Source organism: Scyliorhinus torazame, chromosome 2, assembly GCF_047496885.1.
Source record: "Scyliorhinus torazame isolate Kashiwa2021f chromosome 2, sScyTor2.1, whole genome shotgun sequence".
Classification (NCBI taxonomy): Eukaryota; Metazoa; Chordata; class Chondrichthyes; order Carcharhiniformes; family Scyliorhinidae; genus Scyliorhinus; species Scyliorhinus torazame.
The window spans coordinates 321,160,132-321,172,323 of NC_092708.1; the positions used below are offsets into that span (position 1 = coordinate 321,160,132).

At 42.7% G+C, this 12,192-nt stretch overlaps 1 protein-coding gene across 1 annotated transcript in view; it reads left to right on the plus strand.

Moving 5' to 3' along the window:
• Window positions 1-12,192, plus strand: part of atg14 (autophagy related 14) — a 72,812-nt gene that overhangs the window by 7,070 nt on the left and 53,550 nt on the right. The window contains exon 4 of the mRNA XM_072489697.1: window positions 3,741-3,822. Coding sequence (XP_072345798.1) covers window positions 3,741-3,822 — 82 coding nt within the window. The remainder of the gene's footprint in view (window positions 1-3,740; window positions 3,823-12,192) is intronic.

Sequence of the window (12,192 nt, forward strand, 5' to 3'; positions counted from 1 at the left end):
TGAACAATTCCACCCCGATCTAACGATAGAGGAAAAGCCCTTCAACGCTGAACAAAGGACACTACAGCAGTGACTTTGTGGGGGCGTGGTAATCATTTCCCACCCCTCTCCTACTGCACAAACCTCTTCAGAACTCGTGCTTTGAACAATTGTTACAAATTATTTGTTTGTTCCCTGATCAGTAGTAGTTTTTGGTAGTTTCATTAGCACCTTGGCTGATTTTAAAATTCTGCAATTTGTACTACCAGACCCACAATTGAGTTACCGTAGCTCCAAGACCTTGAAATATTTACAGTTGTCACTCCTTAGGATTTCTCTCAAAGTACTTTCTCACACACCTTCCCCAAAACTGTCATACCCACCATCGCCCAGTGCTTCTATATTTCACAATTATCCCATCACCAATGCCCCACACATCCTTTCCCCACCACTACTACTGAACTTGCAACAGCATTTCCAGACTATTGAACTACACTGGCCTAAGGAATCCCTCGCGAAATACACCCACGAGTCAACATTTCAGAACTGGCACATTCAAACTAACTTCCAGATAGGTCAGCATGGTGGCGCAGTGGTAGCACTGCAGTCTCACGGCGCCGAGGTCCTAGGTTCGATCCCGGCTCTGGGTCACTGTCCATGTGGAGTTTGCACATTCTCCCCGTGTTTGCGTGGGTTTCGCCCCCCACAACCCAAAAATGTGCAAGGTAGGTGGATTGAACACACTAAATTGCCCCTTAATTGGAAAAAATGAATTGGGTACTCTAAATTTAAAAAAAATTAACTTCCAGATTTTTGAATTGTTCCCTCAATACTTTGAAATTGCAAGGCCAGCAACTTGAATTCTAAGTGAATCTTTCGTTCATTTCAAGATTGAAGAGATATAAACCTACCATTTTCTGTACTTGTAAAGCCATGCACTTTCTGATTCATCACTTGTAATATTATAAAAATAAGTCTGCAGAAAAACACTGACAAGAATGCAACAAGGGCGGCACACTGGATAGCACTGCTGCCTCACCAAGCCAGGGACCTGGGTTCAATTCCGACCTCGGATAACTGTCCATGTGGAGTTTGCACATTCTCCCCATGTCTGCGTGGGTTTCCCCCGGGTGCTTCGGTTTCCTCCCACAAACCAAAGATGTGCAAGTTAGGTGGATTGGCAATGCTAAATTGCCCCTTAGGGTGGAGTTTCAGGACTAGGGTGGCGTTTCAGGACTAGGGTTGGGGTTGGACCTAGGTAGGTTGGTCTTTTGAAGGGTCGGGGCAGACACAGTGGGCGGAATGGCCTCCTTCTGCGCTGTAGAGATTCTGTGATTCGAAGAGCAAGAAAACTGCACCAGAACACAGTACTGAAGTTACAGTAAAATGTTGGAAACTCCCAGAGGTCGGAAAGCATCAGCAAAGGGACCAAAGAAGTCAATTACCGAGAATAGTTTCAGACTCGTAATGAGTTTAATTTTAAACTCGTAAACAGAGTTTATTAATAAAACAGCAAAAAGCTATCCTGTCAATTTCAACATCTCTACAGCGTCCAATATCAAAAGTTGTTTCAACTTTCACCATTTTCTAATGACATCCGTTTTAAAGGAATTTAGCTGCCTGAGTTAAAGCAGTATACCTTCTGACTGTACATGGGTTACAGTATTAAAGGTGGTTGGGGGGTGGGGTGCATGGTTGTGATGTTCTGTTCAGTTACACTCGTTAATCACGGAGTTACACCAGAGATTAACTTGACTGTAAAAGCTTCTATAGGTATGTGTGAGAAAAAGATTGAAGAGAAATGTCTGTTACAGTCAGAAACAGGAGAATGTATAATGGGGAACAAAGAAATGGCTGACCAACTAAATACATACTTTGCTTCTACCTTCACAAAGGAGGGCACAAAGAAATGTTGGGGAATAGAGGGTTTAGTGAGGAAGGAAATCGGGATTAGTAGGGAAATAGTGTAAGAGAAATTGATGGGTTTGGAGGCTGATAAACCCTCGAGGCCTGATTAATCTACATCCCAGATTACTTAAGGAAGTGGCCCTAGAAATAGGGGTGAAAGCAAATTACTGCGAATGCTGGAATCTGAAACCAAAAGAGAAAATGCTGGAAAATATCGGCAAATCTGGCAGCATCTGTGAGGAGAGGAAAGAGCTAAGAAATAGGATGCATTGGTGGTCATCTCCAAAGATTCTATCGACTCTGGAATAGTTCCTATAGGTTGGAGGATAGCTAATGTAACACCGCTATTTAAAAAGGGAGGTAGAGAGAAAATGGGGAATTATAAACCAGTCAGCCTGATGTTAGCAGTGGGGATAATACTAGAGTCCATTATAAAAGATTCAATAGCAGAATCTATGACCCTAGCACTTGGAAAACAGTGGCCGAATCAGACAGTCAGCATGGATTTACGAACGGGAAATCCTGCTTGGCAAATCTACTGGAATTCTTTGCGAGTGCAAATAGTAGAGTTGATGAGGGGGAACCAATGATGTCATTTATTTGGACTTTCAGAAGGCTTTCGACAAAGGCCCACATACGAGATTAGCATGTAAAATTTAAGGACATTGGATTAGGGCTAGTGTATTGAGATGGTTGGCAGGCAGGAAGCAAATTTAGGAATAAACGGTTATTTTTCCAAATGGCAGGCAGTAACTGATGGGGTACAGCAGGGATCTGTGCTAGGACCCCAGCTGTTCACAATATATATTAATGATTTAGATGAGGGAACTAAATATCATATCTCTAAATTTGCAGATGACACAAAGCTGGATGGGCGGGTAAGCTGTGAGGAGAATGCAGAAATGCTTCAATGTGATTTGAGTGAGTGGGAAAATGCATGGCAGATGCAGTATAAATAGATAAATGTGAGATTATCCACTTTGGTAGCAAAAACAGGAAGATAGATTATTATCTGAATGGCTGTAGATTGAGAGAGGGGAATGTGCAGCGGTACCTAGGTTGCTTGTACACCAGTCGCTGAAAGTAAGCACACAGGTGCAGCAGGCAGTAAAGAATAAAAAAGGTATGTTGGCCATCACAGTGCAAGGATATTTAGGCAGGTCAGCTGTCTTTCATGTGTTGGTGCAGACTTGATGGGCCAAAAGGCCTCTTCTATACTGTATTATTCTGTGATATGAGATGAGATTGAATTGGTTAGGATTATATTTGCTGGAGTTTTGAAGAATGAGGGGTTTCCTAGAAACCTGTTAAATTCTAACAGGACTAGACAGGGTAGATGCAGGAAGGATGTTCCTGGTGGCAGGGTAGCCCAGAACCAGGGGTCACAGTCTAAGGATATTTAGGACAGAGATGAGGAGAAACTTCTTCACACAGGGAGTGGTGAACCTATGCAATTGCTGCCACAGAAAGCAGTTGAGGCCAAAACATTGTATCTTTTCAATTAGTTAGATGTAGCCCTTGGGACTAAAGGGGTCAAAGGATATGGGGGGGAAAGCGGGAACAAGTTACTGAGTTGGATGATCGGCCATGATCATAATGAATGGCGGAGCAGGCTCGAACAGCCCGTAACAGCCTCCCCGAACAGGCGCCGGAATGTGGCGACTAGGGGCTTTTCACAGTAACTTCATTTGAAGCCTACTTGTGACAATAAGCGATTTTCATTTTCAAGAGCCAAATGGCCCACTCCTATTTTCTATGTTGAGCAGTTACATCTCGTGTTTGATTTGATCTGCCACCTTGAAGTCCACAACTATACTTTAACAATGTAATAATAAATTCGATCTTATTTTCAGAGATGGAAGATTATGTCATGCCAAATAAGGATTGAACAGTTGAAGGATGCAATTTGTTGTGGAAATGAGGAAGTGCAAAGAGGTACAGAAGCTTAGTAAAATTTTCGTTTTAGATTATGAAGATAATTGTGAATAAATTATTGTTTTGGTTGATGTATTGATCTTGAATTCAGTATTGATCTTTTTTTCTACCTGCTGCTTCTCTATGCACTTTACCGACTGGAGCAATGCCTCAACACCTACTTATAGACCTCTGTCAGTTACAACTATAATCAATCGCATGCGGATGCAAGAAAGCAGTCAAGTTAACATGCTTTTGATTTCCCTTTCCTGCTGACACTCAGGATGTCCTTGTATCAAAATGTGACCAGGTACTTGGCATGACATTGTTGGAAAATTCAAAATGGGAAATTATGAAGAGAGGTTTGCATCTGGTCTTTCTGCTGTGCATTTTTGATACAACCACACAAAAGCTGTTTCCTCAAAGTGGCCAGTAGTAAGCTACGAATTTGTGTGTGTTTGTATGTAGCCCTCTTTCTAATGTGTGAGTGATTCAATAATAAACGAGAAAAGATTATCTTTTTACAAAATGCTGCTGTATGTTACTTAAGTAGAAATAAAGTTACTAACAAAATACATGCAAAGATTAAATGCAAATAAGGATAAAAGATACTTGGATGAAATTCAATTTAGTCCTTTAAGATATTGTTGCACACTCATCGCTTACAATTAATAGTGGTGCTGTAATGACTTCTATAGTCGAATAGTTAGAGGTTGCCTTTGCAGGTGGACTCAGCAGGTTTGGGCAGCAAGTGAAGGTCCCTTTTCTCTACTGGCTCTGTTGGTACAACACTTGGAAGACTGCCTGGGTTCCTTTTTTAGCAGAACATTGATGATTGCTGGACAACTTCCTCTATGATTCCCATTGGCAGGGAAAAATCCACCTCTCTCATGCTATTCACAGTTAATCCAGCTGAGAATTGTGGACCAAAAAAGTCTTAGAGAGGTCTGCTGGGTTCTCTGCACAAAATGGCTGTTCTCAGACAAACTTTTATACGGATCAAAGCTTGAAATGGTTGTTCTCTCAACTGGTCAAATCTTACTTCCATACTAGGTATAGGGTGAGGCCAGGTCTGGGAGCACAGTTCCATCTATTGGTAACTAGCCAAGATAATTAACCATTTAACAGTCTCTATTAACTTGGATGGTTCCCATCCTTCAAGATTTGGTGAGATAGGAAAGTGATGCTCACGCCTCCAGGAAAGCCATTGTCAATTTCAAACCAGAGTCCCAGGTGCTGTGAGGCAGCAGTGCTAGCCACTGTGCTACCATGTTGCTTGTAGTTATCTTTTTAATAACCTCACATGAATAATTTGAAATTAATCAAAGTTATTTACAAATTGGAAAACCGGTTGATCAATCACCACATTTAGAAATATCATACATAGTCCAGCAATTAAAATCTTGAAAGTAGGCTGGTTATTCATCTTACCCTATTTCCTTTTGTGTCTGTGTCAGGGAAAAGTGCTCTTCCAATTAATTTAGTATTGTGCTTTCAAATTCCCTGCTGGGCTGGCCTTTGGCCCTCTATTCACAACATTTCTGTAGCTGCAGATCTGCTTAGCCATCTTTGATGCCCCAGTCCTCATTAACACCATTATAGCCATCATGACTATTCTTCCCGTATGACCCTCATCTCTGCTCCCTTAAGTCCAACAGATGCAGATTTCAAAATATATGGTAGCATAGTGATTATGTTACTGAAGTAACAATCCAGATCTGAAGAAGAGTCATACAGACTTGAAACATAAATGCTGTTTATCCATCCAGATGCTGCCAGACCTGCTGCGTTTTCCAGCATTTTCTGTTTTTATATTAATAATCCAGAGCCCTGTACTAATGATAATGACATGAATTCAAATCCCACCAGGGCAGCTGAGGAAAGTTCAGTTAATTAAATAAATCTGGGATAAAACACCAGTATTATTAATGGTGACCATGAAACTACTAGATTAGCATAAAAACGTATCAAATTGGCTAATGTCCTTGGGGAAGGAACCCATCTACACTTATGATGTCATGTGACTCATGAGCAGTGTGGTTAATTGTGAGCTTCTATTGGAAATGGCCAAGCAAGTCACACGGTTGTACCAAAGCACTATGAAAAAGACTAAGAATAAAACCGAATGGACCACCCAGCTGATTGAGGCACCAGATACGACAAAGAGGCTCACAACCCAGTAAATCCTGAAACGGTCGCGTCACTAACATGTGCGATGTACCCAAATTGGGAGAGTTGGTCCACAGATTAGTCGAGCAACAGTTTGACATCTTCTATCAGAACAATGTCTTTCAGTCATCCCTGCAGACTTTAAGCTAGTGTTGCATCACTATCCCGGGGTATGTCCAGTCCCACAGGCAGGTCTGACCCACCAGAGGTGGCAGCACACTGGGATACAGGCAGGAGGGAGTGGCCCTGGGTGCCCTGAAAATTGCCTCCAAATCCCATGGAATCTCATGGTATAAGGTGAGACATGAGTAAGGAAACCTCCTGCTGGTTACTCTCTACCATCCTCAGCTGATGTATCAGTACTCCTCCATATTGAAACCACTTGAGAGAAACACGGAGGGTAGAAAAGGCACAGAAAGCATACACTGGGTGGGAACTTCGAATGCCCATTACCAAGCGTGGCTCAGTGACATTACTGCTGACTGAGCTGGTTGAGTCCTGAAGGACATTGGCTGCCAGACTGCTCCTGCAGGAGGTATTGAGAACCAACACGAGGGAAAACCCAATCTCTGTCGCAGACGCATCTGTCCATGACAGGATTGATGCGCACAGCCACCAAGTAGCCCGTATGGCGATTACATCTCATCTTCACGCTGAGGACACTGCATTGTGTTCTGTGACACTCATTTTCTTCGGTGATCACTCGCTAACGAGAGTGATTGTCCACCTAAGAAACTCTGTTACTGGTCATGGATTCTATGGATTCTGATGAGCCCAACCCTAGAGCCATATCTTTGACCACACACTTGGCGGATATTTTTGGAAGGTGAGATCAGCCCTTGGACTCGAGATCGCTGGTATTCTTTTCTTGGGCTCCTTTTCCAGGTCTTCTCTTGCCATAGGGTGTCCTCAAAGATGTGTGTCCCTTCAATCAGAGGTTCTTCCAAGTCGGTCTTTTCTGAGCACAGGTCTCCCAGGCATTGGCGTCTAGGTTGCATTTCTTGACGTAAGCATTCAGGCTGTTTTTGAAGCACTTTCTTGTCCTCCTTTTGTTTGCAGCTTTCCTTGTGCTCGGTGAAGAACATTTGCTTTGGCAGTCAGGACTCTTGACATCCTAAGCACATGGCTGGCACAGCGGAGTTGGTTTAGGATGATCATGGCCTTGATGCTGGTGCTCTTGGCTCCTTCAAGGACGTTGATGCTAGTACACCTGTGCTCCCAGCTAATACGGAGAATCCATCTTGGAAAACATTGATGGTACATCTCCAGGGCCTTTAGGTGGCATCTGTACGTAGTCTTAAGTTTCTGAGCCGCATAGAAGAGTTAAAGAAGTACAAAGTACAAAGAAAAGCACAGCACAGGAACAGGCCCTTCGGCGCTCCAAGCCTGCGTCGACCATGCTGCCCGTCTAAACTAAAATCTTCTACACTTCCGAGGTCCGTATCCCTCTAATCCCATCCTCTTCATGTATTTGTCAAGATGCCCCTTAAACATCACGATCGTCCCTGCTTCCACCACCTCGGGCAGCAAGTTCCAGGCACCCACTACCCTCTGTATATATATAAAAAAAAAAAAACTTGCTTCGTACATCTCCTCTAAACCTTGCCCCTCGCATCTTAAACCTATGCCCCCTAGTATTTGACCCCTCTACCCTGGGAAAAAGTCTCTGACTGTCCACTCTGTCAATGCCCCTCATAATTTTGTAGACCTCTATCAGGTCGCCCCTCAACCTCCTTCGTTCCAGTGAGAACAAACCGGGTTTATTCAACCGCTCCTCATGGCTAATGCCCTCCATACAGGCAACATTCTGGTAAATCTCTTCTGGACCCTCTCTAAAGCCTCCACATCCTTCTGATTGTGGCGACCAGAATTGAACACTATACTCCAAGTGTGGCCTAACTAAGGTTCTATACTGCTGCAACATGACTTGCCGATTTTTATACTAAATGCCCCGGCCAATGAAGACAAGCTTGCCGTATGCCTTCTTGACTACCTTCTCCACCTGTGTTGCCACTTTCAGTGACCAGTGGACATGTACACCTAGATCTCTCTGACTTTCAATACTGTTGAGGGTTCTACCATTCACTGTATATTCCCTACCTGTATTAGACCTTCCAAAATGCATTACCTCACGTTTGTCCGGATTAAACTCCATCTGCCATCTCGCCACCCAAAGTCTCCAAACGATCTAAATCCTGTTGTATCCTCTGACAGTCCTCATCGCTATTCACAATTCCACCAACCTTTGTGTCATCCGCAAACTTACTAATCAGAGTTGGGAGGCCTTGTACATGAGACCTTGGTGTCAGCACAGATGTCCTTAGGCGTCCAAAGGAGCTGCTCACAGATTGTATACGATCTTAGATCTCTGCATCAATGCCAGCCTTAGATGAGGGGTGGCTCTCCAGTTAGGGGAAATGTTTCCTGTTTGGTACGGTTTCTGTATTGATCTTGATGGAGGGAGAGACCGGATCTTGCCCTGGGACAGATTGGTAAAGGATTTTGCCTTGAGGTTGAGACCAAGACTGATTCTTGATATACTTCCACAAAGGTGTCAAGCAGAGCTTGGAGATTCTCTTCTGAGAGAATGGAGATGGCAATGTCATCCGCACGCTTAAGTGTGATCTGTATCATTTTCTTCTTGGATTTCAACCGATTGAGGTTGAAACGTATTCCATCCATCCAGCAGACTATGTCCACTCCGCTGGCAAGTGTCTGTGACAATACCATAGTGCTAAATGAGACAGATCTAGTCACTCAAAACTGGGCATCCATGAGTTTTTGTGACCAACAGAATTATTTTCAACGACTATCTGTTGGCCTCATGGCCTGGCATATTCCCCACTCTACCATTGCCATCAAACTCGGGGGCAACCCCGGCTCAATAATTGTAGAAGAAGGTGCCAGGAACAACATCACAGATGTACTTAAAAATGAGTCAATCTCATTTGTGGTATATTGAAACCACAACACAAGAATACATGCATGCAGAAGCAGCATGCTAGAAATAAGCAATCCCACAACCAACTGCAGTCCTGGCACAACCAGTCTTGAATGTTAGTGCATGGTTAAACAGATAATAATGATAGGAGGCTCCATGAACATCCCATGGTGTAAGTACAGAAGTCAAATCTGGCATTTGCAAACATCTTCAGCTAGAAGTAGCCTGCTGAGGCCCCTAGCACCATTTTTTATTTTTCCTGTACTAGTTGCGAATGACCAGATGTATTTTGTGGGGTGCATTGAACTAAAAACCTCCAGGTTACTGGTCTAGTTATGTTATCACAGGCTACAGTACAGAAATTTGGTGCTACTTTGTTCCAGGACATTATATGTCATATTTTCTGCCATTATTGCACCTACTAATTTTACTGAGTTCATTTTGAGGCATGTAGAAATCTTGGGGAATGGAAATGTAGATTATCTTTTGAATTTCAGAATAATAGGATGGTTAATATGAAATTTGGAAGTACTGTGTAGGGATTTCGGAATAAATGGAAGGTGAGACTACAGTGTGTCATAGTGGAAAGTTGATTGAGGGGTTATGGCTATTGGGGGACATGACATACAGTACCAGCTATTATAGAAATTGAGCTGGGAGGAGCTCAGGTACAGAGAAATCTATACAAAATACTTGATTCAGGAGATTAAAAAATGATATCAGTAAAGAGGGACCTTTAAAATAAAATAAGACTGTAAGACATTACAGAATCCAAGTAATTTTTACATCTGTTCTTACCCATTTTCCAAAAACCTACCAAGTTGTCCCTTGTTCTTTAAAAATTTAGAGTGCCCAATTCTATTTTTTCCAATTGAGCAAGTTAGCGTGGCCAATCCATCTAGCCTGTACATCTTTTTGGGTTGTGGGGGTGAGACCCACACAAACACTGGGAGAATGTGCAAATTCCACACCGTGACCTGGGGCTGGTGTCAAACCTGGGTCCTCAGTGCCGTGAGGCAGCAGTGCTAACCACAGTGCCACCCACCTTGTTCTTGAATATCAATTAATCAAATACCTGGCTGCTCTTGAGTAGCCAGTGTCTATAAAATGTTCCCTTTTTTTAACTCATAGAATTTATAGTGCAGGAGAAGGCCATTCGGCCCATCGAGTCTGCACTGGCTCTTGGAAAGAGCACCCCACTGAAGCCCAAACCTCCACCCAATCCCCGTAACCCCACCTAACCCAAGGGTAATTTAGCATAGCCAATCCACGTAACCTGCACATCTTTGGACTGTGGGATGAAACCCATGCAGACACATGGAACGTGGAGACTCCGCACAGCCAGTGACCCAAGCCGGGAGTCAAACCTGGGACCCTGGAGTGGCGAAGCAACTGTGCTACTGTGCCGCCTGCACGGTACAGCAATGTAAGAATTTTGCCTAATTGAACTGAAATAATTTACTTCATAGTTTTTTTAAATTTCTAAATGTGTGCTGGCTTTTTTGTTTTACTTAAAGGAAAAGTATATTCCACATATTTGCTGTAAGGTTTATCTGGTGGCTAAAGTCAGTTAGGGAGAAGGCAGCTTGTTTGAAGTTTCCGTTGCAATGTCATTATTAGTGATTATAAATTGTGACTGGATATCATGATAAGAAAATTTTCATTGTTGGCTCACAAGCTCGTGGTGTTGGCGATAACATGTTGGCATGAATGAAGATTGGCTAGCTAAGAGAAAACAGTTGGCATAAATATCTTTCTGGTTGGCAAGATGTGGTGAGTGGCATGTCACAGAGATCAGTGCTGGGGTCCCAACCATTTACAATGTATGGCTGCTAAATTTGCTGACAACGTAAAGGTTTGTGAAATTGTGAAGCAGACGTAAGGAAGCTACAAAAGGACATAAGCTGAGTAGACAAAAATCTGGCAAATGAAGTATAATGTGGGCAAATATGAAATTGTTCATTTTGGCAGGAAGAATAAAAGAGATGTTTATTATCTAAATGGTGAGAAATTGCAAAGCTCAACGGCAGAGGGATCTGGGTGCCTATTCATGAATCACGGGCTAATATATGGGTACAGCAGGGGATTAGGAAAGCAAATAAAATGTTGTAATTTATTGTATGGGGAATTGATTACAAAGGTATGGGGGGTTATGCTTCAGTTGTACAGGGCATTGATGAGACAAAATCTGAAGTATTGTGGACTGCATTGGACTCATTTAAGAAAGGATGTAAATGCATTCGAAGCAGTTAAGAGAAAGTTTACCGAACTAATATCAGGAATAGGCGGAGGAAAGGTTGATTGGTTCAGAAGAGTAAGAGGCAACTGGATTGAAACCTTTAAGCTCCTGAGGGGTTTATTGACAGGGTCGATGTGGAAAGGATGTTTTCTCTGCGGAGGGGAAAGGAAACTTAAGATGATGCGTGAGTGAAAGTTGGGGATGACTATGTTATCAGAGATGAATAAAGAAGGTCAGAATTTGTGAAAAAGCATAGTGCACAAGAAATTTCTGCAAGGGAAAGAAATCAGTAGGACATATTTAAAAACCTTGTACCTAAATATACGCGGTATTCTGAATAAGGTCAATGAGCTGACGTCACAAATAGAGACACATGGGTATGATTTGGTGGATTACTGAAACATGGTTGTAGGAGGACCGGGACTGGGAGTTGAATGTCCAAGCAGCTCGGTATTCCAGGAGTGTAGCCAGGAGGTGGAGTTGTTTTATTGATTAAAGATGACATCAAGGCCGTATTAAGAAATTATATTGGCACTAAGCCAAAATGTTGAATCGATCTGAGTGGAAATAAAAATTAAAGGAAAAAGTCTCCTTGGTAAGAGTAATTTACAGGCCCCCGAGCAATGCTACCAAAATGGGGCATAGTATAAACCAAGAAATAATAAAGGCTTGTGACAAGGGCACAACGGGTAACCATGGGTGATTTTAACATGCATATTGACTGGATTAATCACATTGGCAAAGGTAGCCTCAATAGGGATTTCATAGAGTGTATGAGGGACTATTTCTTGGACCAATATGTTATGGAGCTAACCAGGGAGCACGCTATTGTAAATTTAATATTATGTAACGAAGAAGGGTTGATAAGTAGTCGTGTTGTTAAGGATCCTCTTGGAAGGCATGGTCGCAGCATGCTAGAATTTCAAATTCAGGTTAAGTGAGAGAAGACTGAGTGCCATACTAGAGTTTTAGCGTTGGGCAGAGGCAACTATACAGGCCTGAGGAAAGAGTTGGCCCAAGTAGACTGGGCGCAAATAATTGA